General features: G+C 39.5%; 1 protein-coding gene across 6 annotated transcripts in view; it reads right to left on the reverse strand.

Moving 5' to 3' along the window:
* The window catches only part of LOC149158149 (uncharacterized), a 167,471-nt gene that overhangs the window by 137,321 nt on the left and 13,742 nt on the right, over window positions 1-16,408 (reverse strand). For 4 of the 6 annotated variants that reach the window (XM_089436144.1, XM_089436142.1, XM_089436141.1 and 1 more), the window contains one exon: window positions 3,051-3,122. The exons of 1 other annotated variant lie outside the window; for it this stretch is intronic. In XM_089436144.1, the coding sequence (XP_089292270.1) occupies window positions 3,051-3,122 (72 nt within the window). Of the gene's footprint in view, window positions 1-3,050; window positions 3,128-16,408 lie in introns of all 6 variants that reach the window. One more of the 6 variants, XR_016261661.1, reaches the window with a different exon arrangement.

Below are 16,408 nucleotides of genomic sequence, written 5' to 3' on the forward strand. Positions count from 1 at the left end.
CCTCCCTAACTTGGTCAAGTCCATTAATTTGTTATTCAACCCTAAACCCTTGACCTTGTTTGGGTCCACTAGTGTTTCTTTGTGGTTCCGCAACCGAGAAACTCCAACTTCACAAGGATTGCTTAGAAACCTTATTCTTCTAGGATTCTTTGGCCTAGGACACCTCTTATCAAGAAATACTCTCATACTTAGGCCCAGGGATCCTCCTAGCCCTTCTTAGAGAGCCATACATCTCGCTTCTAAAGCAAGTAAGATTTTCATCTAAGCCTCTCTTGTGAATAGGCTTTGGAATCACTTTACATCCTATCATTGATCTATCTTACATAATGATTCTCCTCATATCAGGACTCCTCCCATCGGTGAAAGTCCATAAAGAGCAAAGAGCTTTAGTTGAGGTGACATTGGGCTATTGCTCCATTGTTGCCACTTGACTTAGTAGTTGCTCTATAGGATCCCCTCCTAGGACCCCTGCTAGTTTGAGCGGTAACAGGTCCCTTTTATTTCCCCTTTTTAATTTTTTGCTCTTGCCTAGGGGAAACCACTAGGGTAGCGAAAAGGCCCCTTTAGGCCTATGTTGATGGGGACAATAGAGCAGCCAAGGTGACAACATGGGTGCCTGATAAGCATAGAGTTAGTTACACATGAACCTTAACTTTGTCAATTCAATATCCAAAAGAAAAAATGCATTCCTCTTTTTCATTATTTTAGCAACAATCCCTCCATGAACCATCAGACCGTGATAGCATATTCCGGTTCTTTCATTATGGCTTCGCTCTCAATTGTCGGTAATACTTTTGGACAGTTTCCCCCCAATGGTTTTCAAGTATAAATTTCATTGACCACTTCATCATCATCTCTGAACAACATAATCACTTTTTCCAAATTTTCATTGAGGTCATTCCATTTATAGGAAGTGTACCACTAATAGGAGGCCCACTAAAAGCTTCTATAATTATCAATGGAGAAAACAGATGAAATCGTGTTTCCAGATAGATGCAGCAAATAATTAAAGTGTAAAAAACCATGTGGAACAAATTATGTTCAGCAAATCTTTTGAGTTGCCCTGGGACATCATGAAATTATAGAATGTAGCCTTAATAGAAGAGTAGCAATTCATGATGATGCAGGACATATAAAGAGCACAAGCAGCTTAAAACTTGTTAAAATTGGCAACTAGGGCCAAACTTCATGTGGGTCATCTTATTCATGGCTGATAATATTTTTATTAGATTCCTCTCGTCGAGAGGTGTAGGATTGATATAAATATCATCCGATTCCGATAAGTATTCATGGAGATATGAATTTATTTTGATTATGGAATTATTATCAAGCCGACCTACAACTCATGTAGGCTCAGAAGCCCAACAGTCGCATCTATTCAAAAACCGACGTTATGTATAAATACAGGAGAACTTTTCCTCATTTGGACTCACTCATCTCATCACATATCTCTCTCTCTCTACTGCACATAAAAGAGTCTCTTCTCTATTGCGCAGAAAAGGGTCTCTCCCTCACACATGTGAAGGCAGAAGCTGCTAAAACTGAAGCTGCAACTGTAGAAGTAAAGATTGACCAGCGTGGACTAGAAGATCTCCTCATCTGAACTGCGTTGTAGGTTCATCTGAACCTCCTTTGAAAGCCGCAAATTTTGGTGGTGGAATCAAGTCAATCGGACGGATGGTTTGCAAGATATCGACTGCCCTAGTTTGAAGCCGGAAGCTGCCGAAACTGAAACTGCAATTGCAGAAGTAAAGTTTGACCTGCGTGGACTAGAAGATCTCATCTGAACTGCGTTGTAGGTTCATCTGAACCTCCTCTGGAAGCCGCAACTTTTGGTGGTGGAATCAAGCCGATCCGACGGTCGGTTTGTGAGATATCGTCTGCCCTAGTTTGATGATGAAGTCGCTAATGCTAATGTTGTTGATCTAGGGTTTGCTACTGCTGATATAAATCAGATTTATTGTACTATTTCTCTCTGCTGAATTATTGAAGATAAAAGAAGATTTGATCAAAGGGTTTCCCCACACATTATGGGGTTTATCCTTGGCTAGCAGCCACACCTTGTGTCTCTTGTCTTGGCTTGTTTTCTGTCGATCGTTTAATGTTCTATCTGCACTTCACTTTATGTACATGTGATTGCTAATCTGTGGAATATAATAAGGAAAAGAAGTAAACTGTTATAAGCATAGAACATACCATAACTTAACAAAACTTGAAAGAAAAAGCCTGAAACTGTTCAAATGCCCAGAATGGCTTGAAACTGACCATTCCATCCCACTTACAATTCAAAATTCTGCAGATATTGGAATATATTTCCAGAAAGGAGAGTCAACTCACTACCAAATGTACAAAACACCTCTGCATAACTGAATATAGTAATCTCAGAAATTTAAAACAGAAAGGCATCTCATTCTGTAAACAGAAATTAAGAAAGAACTCAGTTATCAACAAGTACTTTAAAAATACACAAGCTCACTAATAAATGTCACCCCCAGCTAATCCAAAATTTAATGCCAAAAATGTTCAACATGATGAAAGAGAGTACCCAAAGGGTTAGCTCAATCTGTTGAACCATCTACCTAACGCATATTGGTGACAGGGAAGCCACAGGACATACAGTCAAATCCAGTCAAGTCCTTTGGGTTTACAAACCACTATTGAAGCTGGCAGTTAACCTTCCCTTCTTCTAGATATGTCATAGCTGAGGAGGAATACAACAAGGTTTTGCATGAAATGAATATGATAAAGAGAACAAACACCATAAATGTAATAAAAAGCTCCACCAACTCATATTGCAAATAACAAAACATTATACCTAAAACTAAAAAAACATGATTGTGTAATAAGAAAAAAGAACTTGCACTTCTTGATTCATGTGAGCATATGAAACTTTGGAATAAATTATTTTGCAGCTATGTTCTCTGGACCCTTACCATGAAATTGTGAAATGCAGTAGCTCTAAAATTCAATGAAATCTGTAAATGCATTACTACAGTTATTAAAACAAGTAAAATTGGAAAACAGGGCAATATATGTTTTTGCACACTTACAAAGCGTAGAAAAATCACAATTGTGAAAGCACAAAGACCTCCTATAAGAAAAGGAAGGACGCTCCCTAGTTTCTGCACTTCATTAGCAAAAATAAAGGTGGTGTGATTAACAAAGAAAATATTCTTAATAACTCATAAGAAAAATATAAAATGCTCAGAGAAATATTATAGCTCACAAACTAAATTTAAAGGGTAAAAGAATCATCTCTTATATAATAATTTACAAATATTAATATGATCAGAAAAGACAAGAATAGATTTATAAATCAAGTTGCACTCCAAAACAAGAACAGATTCTATTTATCAAGTTGCATGTCATATCCAAGAACAGATCCTAGAAACCCAATATACAGCAGATAGGTATCCAAACTTAAGTAAAAAGAGAGAAAAACATATTGATGTAAAAAATAAAGGTAGTGTGATTAATAAAGAAAATATTCTCAATAACTCAAGAAAAATATAAAATGCTTAGTGAAATATTATAGCCGACAAACTAAATTTAAAGGTAAACAGATTACCTCAGATATAATAATTTACAAATATTAATGTGATCAGAAAAGACAAGAATAGATTTTATAAAATCAAGTTTCACGCCCAAACAAGAACAGATTCAATTAATCAAGTCACATGTCATATCAAAGAACAGATCCTAGAAGCCCAATCTATAGCAGATAAGTATCCAAACTAAAAGTAAAAAGAGTGAAAATCATACTCAAGATCTAATCCAAGCCAGTCCATGTAGCACGGAAAGGTCTAATTAGTTGCCAAAGGAAAAAAATGGGCTACTTGGACTGTAGAGATTAAACTGGCAAGTAAAGAAAGCTCAATAAATCTATTAAAATGAAATTAACAGCACATAGCATATAATTCATAGTCACACGCCCTGGTGAAACTTGGTGAGTCTGCTTGGCTTGCCAAAGTTAAAATTTTCAGTCGACTCACCAAATTTTGGTCAAACATGGTGAGTTTAACTAGACTAGCCAAGTTTAACTAAGACTTACTGAGTTTTATGTAACTCGCCAAGTCCACAATGGCAATTTGACAAGCATCATTCATAGCCAAAAACCATTTTTACAATTTGCATCATTAAAACAGTTTTTTCAATTAATCCTTTACCCCATTTGTACCCAAAAGTTTTTTCTTAGTAGAATGTTTGTGAGTGATGAGTGGGCACAAAAAAAATACAAGAAGAAGATAGATGCCATCCAAATTACATCTCTTATTAATTATGTTTAATGGATAAAATCTAATGAGGTGATCTCATAACCACTATTTAAGGTGCTTCGGTTGGTTGATGGAAAAAAGACACCAATGGGAAGCATATATGACGCTATGGATAGGCAAAAGCAAGATTCATTCCACGTTTGGAAGGCCAGTCTGGTCTACATTTGAAGCAAAGAGGGGAAACACATGCCTTCTAGGAAATTCTTAATTCCAAGAGGCACCATCAATTTCATTGACCATTGCATGTTGTTGAGTACTATGTCAACCTATCTTTCTTTTATGCCCAAGCCTTAATTCCAATGGTGAGGTGTTGGGGGGATGAGGTGAAGTGAATTATTAATGCATACTACTACCCTCTCATATGTATGAAAGTATTTTTTGTTATTTTCATCACATGGCAAGATTTTCAGGATAACATACAAGTTTGTTGATGGACTCGAGGTATACACCTTCTCTTTAGGCTTCATGACAATGCTTTTCTTTATTGACTTGGTGCATTCGATTGGATGAGATCCATTTCTATCTTTTGATGGATTTCCATGGCTTGGTTCTCTCTTCATTGTTGCATATCTTTGGCTGATGGAGCTTTGTGGTTATGAGACTGGGAGATTGAACAATACGTTTGAGACTTGTTACAGCAAAATCTAGCAGGCCAAGTACAAAGCCCCACTAGGAAAACCACCACTGTCACCTCAATCGCTTCTCTCTAATTAATTAGTGGTGAATTTAATCCCACAAGGGAGGCTTCCCTATAAAGATCACTAGAAATATATTCAACAAAGAAGGGCTCAATGGTGATACAAGGTCTAATGATTTGAGGTGAAGTCACCAACAGAGCCTAGAAAGGCTAAGATCAGAGTTTCCCAAAGTTCAAGTATGCTTCTATAAGACCCAGTGCTTTTAAAAGCGGCCGGTCCTAACCGGTAACCTGTCAAACCAGCTGGTCAGCAAGGCCACCGGTTGGAACCGGCTGAAAAACCCAGTTAGGAAGGTGCTTTGGCCGATTCTTGGCCCTAACCGGCCGGTTTAGGACGGAACTGGCCGGTTTGTAGTCAAACTGGCCGGTTCTGTCCTAAACCGGCTGGTTACTATATAATGTTTATGTGAATGTCAAGGTCAAATTGTCAGATAAAGGGGAGAGAGGGTCAAGGTCAAATGTGAAGCTCTCTTACCATCCATGGTCAAAGGAAAGAATCTCACTATGGAAATCTAACTAAAGGAACTAGATTCAACCTAGAGGATATCTCTCTATCTAGAAGAGTTGACCCTCTACCAAAAGCCAATGAAAGGTGGCCACCTATTGGTTATGGGTAAGTTGTCTCCAGATCACATACAACCACCCCTTCTAGGCCTCATTGCCAAGGGTTGTCCTTACCCCTAATGTTTGACAAATTTGAGCATCGAAATGGCATTGCACTCTATCCACCTCTTTGTGCCTCTATGCATTGGGAGCATCGAGAAGAAAGATGTAATCCTCTAAGTAGTGCCCAAAAGAAGTGTCAGGACAAAGGATATGAGATCTAAATGTAAGTGCCTCTCCAAAATATAACACCAGGCAACTGTTGAGCTAGCAACAACTGCCCCAAGTTGTGCCTTTGGTACAAAAGGATAAGAAAAACGTGTATACCCTTCCTGAATTTTTTTAAGCTTCAAGATGTGCAGCTAGTAGATGTTGTGACTCAAATGAAACAAGCTTGAGTTGGAATCAGCATCCATTGCCACTTAAAGTCCACCTACATCTTGAAACAACTACATTTTACCTACAAGCTCCTTGTTTCACATTAGATCTTTAGCTTGTGTTGTTTAAATCCTTTTTGGCATTGAGTTTATGACTTGTGAAATTTGTGGAGTGTTGCTAAGCCTTAATTTTCCATCTACTAGTCCCTCTTTTATCTTCACCTCAAGTCTTTTGTTGAAGTTTTCAAGCTTTGACACACCTCGTCGAAAGTTACTCTCATTGTGACACTTTTCATGTCACGTAAACTTAGAACTTGCTAGTCCCAACAACATTCACTAATTTTTGGCAACCTTCCATCTTTGTAATATGGCATGCATCATCGAAGCTTTTAACTTTTTAATACTTATGACAAGGTGAAAATCTCCTAGACTTTGAACCTTTTAAGCTCGTGTCATTTGATCCACTGCCTCTATCTTTTGATTTTTTGTATCAACCTATGGCACAAAGTTTGCAAGTTTTGAAGTTCAAAGTTACCACAACATGTTGCACAATGATGTACCTTTGGGTATCAATAAAGGTGCAATAAGAACATAAGAGCCACAAAGCAAAAGAAACAAGTTTGGAACTTTCAATAATGTGCATCAGATCACATGTAAATGAAAGATTGAAAACTCCAATCCTTATGATAGGGAGCAAAAGGAAAAGAATTTGCAAATGTTGCATTTTGCAAGCTACTTAAACTTTCAAAAAAGCTCAACCTCACAAGAAAGTAAAACTTCAATATCAAGTAAATTGCAACAAGGAAAAGGGCTTATCATGATAAGTTGTAAATGAAAGTGACATGTTGCAAACATCATAACGACTGAAAGATTCAACTCATACAACAAGACACATAAGAACGACTGAAATATTCAACTCATACAACAAGACACATAAGAACGACTAAAAGATTCAACTCACACAACAACACACATAAGATAGATCAATAGCGATGCGCCACATCACAAGTTGCAGATCAAACTGAGGCATCCTCAGACTCTGAACCAAATGATGTCTATGTAGCTCTTGATGATGATCTTGTGTCTAGTAGTGGTGATGAACTTGATGATTGATCATGTGTACATTATAGACTTGTAGTAGGCCAATGGCCTCATAGCTTGCAGCATTGTGTTTGGACTTTATAGGCCATTTAGAGCCTCATTGCTTATGTATTTTACTATTTTGTCAATAATACGTATTGCACTCGGTGCCATTTTGATATATTCACCTTTACATGGTAAATAAATGAGCAAACTTTGCATATTTTGTCTCTATTAGCTTGGAATCATGGTTTTAGATCTTAAAAATAGTTTTGTTTCATTAAAAAATAATTATTTAATGTATTTTTCTAAAACCGGTTCGTTTAGACCTAACTAGTCCTGGTTCGACCAGTTCCGGTCAATAAACCGGTTCATTAGGTGGACCGGTCCGGTCACCGTTTCCAGTTTTAAAAACATTGATAAGACCTATGTAATTTAGAAGAGAGTTGCTATAAGTTTTTATTTTCTTAAACCAAAACGAGAATTTCTGGAGAATTAATAATTTTGAAAGATTGCCTACCACTACTACACCAAATACAACTATTTCATAATCACCACAAATAGGTCAGTTATGACATGTCCCCGAAGACTTCAACCCACACAGCTAGAGAAACAAATTGTTCACCAAACCACTCAAGCTAAGATCCTTCGACGAAGAGTTGTTATAAGTTAGGGTTTGAAAGATATGTAGGTTTAGGGCACACTATGGCATATAGCAGCTCTAGAAGATACCCTATCAATGATGGATCAACAAAGGAACAAGGATATCAAAGGGGTAGACTATGTCGATGTTGATTTTGGGTAGCATTGGATGTGCTCTAGCCTTGAAATTTGGTGCAGAGGCTAAGGCACATGAGATCTCCAAGACCCAGAAATCGTTTGGAGAAATTCCACCTGGATGAAAAGATATTAAAATAATTAATATTTTTAATGAGTTCCTAAGTCTAAACTTAGGAAAATAAAAATATTAATGTGTATTAATATAATATGGGTGAGACAGTTTTAAGTGATGAGGATCAAGCCAGTTCTAATCTTAGCCGTTGATTAGGGACTTAGTCTCGGTCATTGAATCATCAATAGGAAAAGTATAAGAGGAGGCTTGAGGGTCAGTTGGAAATACACCAAGAGAGATCAAGAATTCGATTATCTGGGGGGAGGTTTGCTGAGGAAATCGAGTTAGTGATCAGTTGTAGCAAGGGGCAGCTCAGCAAGGGACTTAGGTTTTTATTAAGCAATAGTGAAATAATCTGAGTACAATCTGGATGACGAAAACTGGCAATCCTGCAGAGAAAATACTGGCAAAAATTTCTTGAGGGAATTTTGTGAAAATTTGGAAGCCCCAAATTTCTACTACAACAACTGATTAAGTTCCTTCTATCTGTTATTGCTGAACAAATTATTTATTGTTTCATACAGTAACACTGAAACTAATACATTGCAGCCTTCACCAATTAAATAAAATACGGACACAAGAAACTGAACAAGAAAGAAATACACAACACATCTACATAGTTATTTTTGGACAAATGTCCCCGGAAAAACCCAATGCCGGAAAACCAGTGCAACAGCTTAGGTTTTATTGTTATGTAGTGGTAATTTCTGAATACAATCTTTGGATGCCCTCCTAGCTATGGAATACAAAGAATATCACTGACTGAGAGATGAGTGAGATTACCTCACACTATCACTGGAAATCCTAGTTGATCCAGCCACTGAATGGCCAACCCCTGGCTGCCTATGTGTAGTCTCTATGCAATCATTGCATAGGCCCTGCGTCACAGCTACTGGGGTCTGCGTCACTCCTCCCGGTTGATCGATTTGCCTCTGAGACTTCGATTTCTACCCTCCCGATATCACACCCCGCTTTTGGCTCTGGAAATCAATTCTCCAACAAATTTACGGATTTCCTCTGAGCTTTTGTGTTGCCTCTTCATGGCCCCGCATCAGCCTCTCTGGCTTTGCGCTGCCTCTACTAGATCTCTCTCTGCCTTCTCTGCTAAGTATTCCTACATCAGGAGAAAATCTCCAACCGGAACTATCCCTGCCCCTCACTGCAAAAGATCACTTCGAATTTCTCTCCCGGCAACTGTTGTGCTTTAGAAATTCGATCTTTTGATCTCTACTTGATGTGTTCTCCAAATGCCCATCGATGTCCTTCTTATAATCCTCCAATTGAGAACCAACAACCCAAATTAGATCCTAATCAATGGCTCAAATCATTTGGACTCGATCTTCGTCTTCTTCTAGAAGTTTCACCCACAGTTTAGATTAATACCCTTTAATTATTTTAATTCCCTAAATTTAGAGTTAGGCCTCCATTAAAAAAAAAATATTTTAATAAAACTGTCTCCGGATGGAATTTCTGAAAACGATTTCTGGGTATTGGAGAATGCATGTGTCCAAGCCTCCCTACAAATTTTGAGGCTTAGAACACATCCAATGCTACCATTATTAAACTAATTTATCCTCACTTCGAGCAATCCCAACACTTGATTGCCACTGAAAAGCTAGTTGTCCAATTAGGCCTGCGCAGGCTTTGCATCACACTGAAGCTGCCTGTCACACGTGCTGCCTGAATCGACTGCCAATCTAGCCATCCTGCCTACTGATGACTAGGAAAACGCTTCTCTCGCACTCTAGAACCCTTTCTCGGCCTCTGGAACTGAAGACGTCTTCTCCTCAACAAAAATCAAACTGCCCTTTGAGGGTTTGCGTTGCCTCTGTGCAGCCTCCTGGAAAAAATCTCAGCTTCTATGCAAAGTACTCACCGGATCTAGAAAATATTCCTCTAGCTTCACTGTCCCTACCCCTATCCGTCTCTACTTCCTTCTTTGAAGCTTGAACTCTTCCAGATACTACCTCTGGAAAATCGACTCTCCAAGGAAATCGATCTATGTTTGTCTCACAAGTGTGTTCTCCATATACCCATCGACTTCTTATAATCTTTTGTTGGACCTCCAACGGCCAAGATTAAAACTTAATCAAGGGCCCAGTTTATTTCCCATTCGATCTGTGTGAGTTTCTAGATGATTCACACCTTATCTCAATTAATTTTGATTAATTAACCACTTTTCCTAAATTTAGACTTAGGAAATAATTAAAAATAGGCTAATAATCTAATTGAGACACTTCTAGGTGGAATTTCCAGAAACGATTTCTAGGCTATGGAAAACTCCTGTGTTTTAGTCTCTCCACAAACTTTTGAGACTAGAACACCTCAGATGCTACAAAAGCTAACATTCCCTCTTAGCGAGGAAGGTGTTATAGTGCTGCATTGCTGCTACAACACCCTGCCTCTGTATCACCCTCTGTCACACTGCTAATGTCTAGCCACTATGACTTCCTGCCACTACACACCAACCACTACGCAACTCTATTGTTGCATCTGCGTTGTTGTTGACATTGTTATATTGCTACCAACTTTGTATCTGCACTGCAACTCCCTCTCATTTGTTGTTGCGTTTATTGGCACAAATATCGAGGAGTTTGAGATAGTTTGACTAGGGTTGACTTCAGTATTGACTTCAAATTTGACCACTGAAATTATAGCAATGTTTTCTCTCTCCTTTGACTGGGTTTGACCAAACTGTTTTGGGCTAACTTTGACTCTCCTGGAAGGCCGAATTGGATTGTTGTTGACCAAGCTGCTTGGAGGACATTTTGGTGCTGCTTTGACCAGCGTTGACTTTCTAGTTAGGGTTGCAGTTGACTGTTGTTGACTGCTGATTTTGACAGGATTGTTTTGGGCAAGTAAATTTGATATTTGTACTCTCTCTCTCTGTTGAACTATTGAATAATAATAATAAGATTTGATCAAAGGGTTTTCCCCACATTGGAGTTTTTCCCTGGCATCCGCCAAATCTTGTGTTCTCTTGTCTTGGCTTGTCTTCTGCACATGTTTTTATGTTCTATCTACATTTACTATCAATGTGTTTAAGTTAATGTGATTTCGACCGGAAATTATCATTGCGCTAATAAGGAACATTGAAGTAAATTTTGCTAAAGCATAGAACATACCATTGTTATATGAAATTAACATGGTATGGAAGCTCAGGTGAAGAAAAAGCCCAAGCAAGAGTGAGGAAAAGAAATCGCTAAGGGAAGTTGTTGGACAAGAACTTGGAAATAGTCCCAACGACTACTTCTTACTTCAAATCCGAGGACAAAATTAAGGACAAATTTGACTATCATGCATGGAAGATGTCTCTAGATTTGACATTGGAAGAAAATGATGCCATGGACTATGTCAAAGGAAGAGTAGTGGAGCCTCCTTCAAATGCATCCGCAGTTGCACAAACAAAGTACAAGAAAGGTGAGGCTAAAGCTAAGAAAAATATTTTTTATTCTATTCACAAGCCCTTCATTGCATATATTTATGATTTGGAAATATCTAAGGAGATGTATGACAAGCTGGTTGGGATGTTCAATGTAAATAATGCAAATCAAATTCTCTTTCTCAAGAACAAGTTGAAAGACATCAAGATGGATAGAGAAGAATCCATTCAATCCTACTTCATGAGGATTACCAAGATCAAGAATGATCTCCGATCTATTGGAGAAGTCATTGGTGACAGGGAACTCACCCTTATTGCACTTGGAGGCCTTACAAGAGAATGGGATGTGTTTAAGACCACAATCCTCAACAATGATAGGATTCCGAGATTTGATGAATTATTGCCTAGATGCACTCAAGAAGAAATAAGGATGATGGAAAGAGACAAGCCCTCCAATGGAAACAATCCTACCGCCTTCTCCACTCATGCTAAGAGGAAGAACAATTCTGGTCCAAGAAGACAAGGTCAAGGGTTCAACTCGGGATTCAAAGGAGGAAGAAAAGGAAGATGCTTCAATTGTAACAGGTTTGACCACTTCGCTAGAGAGTGTCCTCACAAGAAAGATACTCCAAGAGATGATGACAACCATAACAACAACTACAAGGGAAATGGAAATGAAAGGAACAACAGGTTCAACGAAGGAAAGAGGAATGCTCCCACTGCTCGAAATGGAAATGGTCGTCCTCCCAAGAAGTCGAGAAACTCCATGTATGAAAAAGTTACTGTAGGTAAAAAGCAAAAGGAATTTTATCTTATTTTTGTCCTCACCACCACCTCTACTCCAGATACATTAGATCATTGGTTGATTGATAGTGGTGCCTCAAGGCACTTCATTGGGTACAAAGAGGCTCTCTCAAAATTGATTGAAAAGAAGACAAATATGGAGATTATACTTGGGGATAATGCCACTTATCCCGTGAAAGGAATTGCGATTGTTACTCTTGTGAAAATTCTATCACTGCAACAACTGATTTATTTTACCTACTTATTTCTCAATAAGTTATTTATGAAAACCCTTCAGTAAACATTAAAATAAATTTTGTTGCAGATATCACACCATAATTCAAAAACAAACACATGCACAAGAATCAACACATCACCAAAGATATTTTGGACAATTGTTCTCGGAAAAACCCAATGTGGGAAAACCGGTGTAGCAGAGGAGGATTTTATTATTCAACAATTCTTTAGTACAACTGAGTGCCAAACAGGCTTACCCAATAAAGAAAAATTCTCCAGCACTTCTCCCAGTCTCAGCGTCAGGCTTGCTGGCTTTTGCGCAGCTCCCAGACCCTCTGCATCAGCTCCTACCTCTCTTCGTCAACACTGGGCCTCTCTGCATCACCCACACAAGCCCTCCAATGACTGCGCGGTCTGTTGCCTCTACATCTGTCTCTCCAACCTCTGCGCTGGTCTTCTGGTGTTGTTCCCGACTCTCTGTTCCGTACCCACTACCTCTTGCTACTCTCCAAACAACTAGTTCAAATTTCTCAGCTAACCCTGCTCCAGAAATCGAATTGACTGATCTCCCTCAGTATGTTCTCCAACTGACCCTCAAGCTCTTCTTATACTTTTCTGTTGGTCCTTCAACGACCGAGATTAAATCTCTAATCAACGGCTAAGATTAGATTTGGCTTCATCCATGACTTATGGAACCTTCTAACCCAGTTTTATATTAATACCCATTAATATTTTATTTTTCCCAAGTTTAGACTTAGGAACTCTGTTAAAAATATTAATTATTTTAATATCTCCCAAATTGGTTAGAATCTACCCAAACCATTTCTGGGTCTTGGATATCTCATGTGCTTTAGCCTCTCCACCAATTTTCATGGCTAGAGCACATCTGATGCTACCCCAAATCAAAACTCTCTCTTAGTGAGGATTGTGCTCTAGTATTACTCCATACTAAGCATCACTCTAACTATACGGCACCGGTACCTGTGTTGATGCCAGGCCTCCCCACCCAACATCCTCTGCACTATTGCATCATGTACCGCTGCCCATGGATCTGCCTCTGCACTATTGCATCCTTACCGCTGCCCATGGATCTGCCTCTGCCACTTCTGCATCCGTACGGCAGCTCCCTCTGCATCCATGCTATTGCTGGTCCTTTCTCCCAACACTGCAACTCCCTCTACATCCGTGTTGTTGTTGGTCCTACTTCCCAACACTGCATCTATACTGCAACCTCTTCTCATCATGCTGCATCGTGCTACTGCTAACTACTACTAGACTACATCACCCCAATTTCTTCTACTGAAATGGATTCTTTATCATCCCCATCTTTTCCCTAAAATAATCAAACTTTGTTCTTCCAAGGACCTTGGTGAGGATGTCTGCCACCTGTTCTCCTGTAGGAGTGTAGCTCAACTGTACAGCTCCTCGTTGGACACAGTCTCTGACAAAGTGACACCGGATATCAATATGCTTTGACCGATCGTGAAACATTGGATTCTCAAAGAGCTTGATGCAACTCTGATTATCACACATGATCCTGGTCGCCTCCATCTTTCTTCTGAATAGGTTCACAAGCAGTTTTCTAAGCCATATGGCCTCGCACGAAGCTGTGCTTGCAGCCATATATTCTGCCTCAATTGAGCTCAGAGCTACGGACTTTTGTTTCCTACTGCACCAGGAGGTCATTCCTAATCCAATGTTGAAACAGTACCCAAAGGTACTTTTCCGATCTACTGAACTTCCAGCCCAATCTGCATCAGTGAATCCACTCAATCTGATATCCTTACTCCTGGTGTACAAGAGTCCATAATCGACTGTTCCTTGTATATATCTGAGAACATGTTCGATTGTTGCTCAGTGCGCCCTCTTTGGCTCCACCATGAACTGACTGAGGGTGTTGACAGCGTAACAAATGAATGGCCTGGTATTGACCAGATACATCAGGGACCCTATGAACTGCCTGTATAAGGTGGGATCAACATCCTTGTCTTCTGATGCATCAATTTTCTTCCAGTTGGTGATCATTGGAGTAGACATGGGTCTACAATCCTCCATCCTGAATCTCTTCAGAATTTCTGTAGCATATCTCCCTTGTCCAAGGAAGATCTCCCCCTTTTGCTGCCAAACTTCCAACCCCAGGAAATAATGCATTTGTCCCAAATTCTTCATGTCAAATTCTGCGGCTAGATTTTTCTTACAGTCCCCGATGAGCCTGGATGATCTTGTCAGGAAGAGATCATCCAAATATAATACTAGGATTAGAGGCTCATTCTCTACACCCAGATAGTAGAGATTTGGATCTGTGTCACTCTTGACAAATCCTATCTTCTGCAAGTAGCCATCAATTCTACCATACCATGCTCTAGGTGACTGTTGCAGCCCATACAAGGCTTTCTTCAACCTACATACATGAGACTTCCTCTCCTGTGTCTCAAAACCTTCTAGTTGTTCAATGTATACCTCTTCTTCTATCACCCCGTTCAAAAATGTCGTTTTGACATCCATCTGATGAATCTCCCATCCCATCTATGTTGCAAGAGATACCACAGTTCTAATAGATGTATACCTGGCTACTGGGGTGAAGGTCTCTTCGTAGTCAATTCCTTCCTTCTAAGAATACCCCTTAGCCACAAACTTGGCTTTCTATTTTTCCACACTGCCATCTGCAGCGTATTTAATCTTGTAGATGCATCTCAAACCTACCACCAATCTGTCTTGAGACATTAGCACTACCTCCCAGACATCGTTCACCATTATGGAGTTGTACTCCTCTACCATCGCATCCAACCAAACCTGATGTTGAGCAGCCTCCTGAAAACTGGTAGGCTCCCCATCCTGAGCTACTAATGCCTGATATCTATCTGGTTGTTTTCGCTCCCTCTTATTGTTCCTTGGTGCACCGATGAAATCCTCTGCATCTCACAGAATCTGACGAAGTTCCTTGTCCATTCTTCCTCTGCTAGCAGGTGCTTCTGTTAGCTCCTCCTCCTCCTGTGATTCTTCCTGATCAGAGGAAGAATTCTTTTCTTCCATTGGTTGAAGAGGTTTGACCAACAGCTCCTCTTTTGACTACTCCTCGAAAGGCATTTCTCGAGATTTTCTGAAAGCCATGTCCTCCATGAACTTCACATCTCGTCGAACTACTACCTTCCTTCTCCCTAGAAGATAGATTTTGTATCCCTTAGCATTCTCGCTATATCCCACTAGATATCCTTTCTCTGCAGTTTGATCCAACTTCTTCCTCTTATCCTCAAGTATGCGGCAATATGCTAAGCTCCCAAATATCCTGAAATGACTTACTTCAGGCGTCTTCCCTATGAAGACTTTCTCTGGAGTAATCTTGCCCAATGCCCGACGAAGAGTTCTATTTGAACATAGACTACCGTGTTGCATGCTTCTGCTCATAGGAATTTTGGCATATCTTGATCATACATCATGGCCCTAGCTTCTTTTATGATAGTGCTACTCCATTCTGCTCCGGATTGTAAGGAGCTATCCACTCTCTTTTAATGCCTTCCTTAGCGCAAAAATCAGTGACGTCCTTATCAATATACTCTCCATCATTATCTGAGCGCAAAACTTTTATTTTCTTCCCAGTCAGATTCTCCATCAGAGCCTTGAACTCTTTGAATCGACAGAAAACCTCATCCTTGGTTTTTAGAAAATAAATCCAAGTTTTCCTTCAGTGGTCATCAATGAAGGTAAGGAAGTACTCGACACCACTAAAAGCTTTAGTGGACATAGGTCTACAGATATCTGAGTGTATCAATCCTAGTACACTCTTGGCCCTGTTTTTACTTCTAGGAAATGTTGCTTTAGCATACTTTCCTAGAGCACATCCTCTGCATACATCATCTCGTTCTGTACTAAGATCCAAAACTCCCGTTACGGTGTTCCTGAGAATTCTCAAAGCCCCATGGTGCAAATATTCCATTCTTCTGTGCCATAGTTCATTCAAATCCTTCTCTCTGTGACTACCTATTAGTGCCATTGGTGATTCTAGTTGTAGTCTTACAACCTGTTACTTTTGATCCCGATCTGCACTTTCCTTTTCCAGCTCGGGTGTTTGACGTATACTTTTTC

This window comes from Pinus tabuliformis, chromosome 5_2, assembly GCF_031772625.1.
Source record: "Pinus tabuliformis cultivar Carrire ecotype Pingquan chromosome 5_2, CPIR1, whole genome shotgun sequence".
NCBI classification, from domain to species: domain Eukaryota; kingdom Viridiplantae; phylum Streptophyta; class Pinopsida; order Pinales; family Pinaceae; genus Pinus; species Pinus tabuliformis.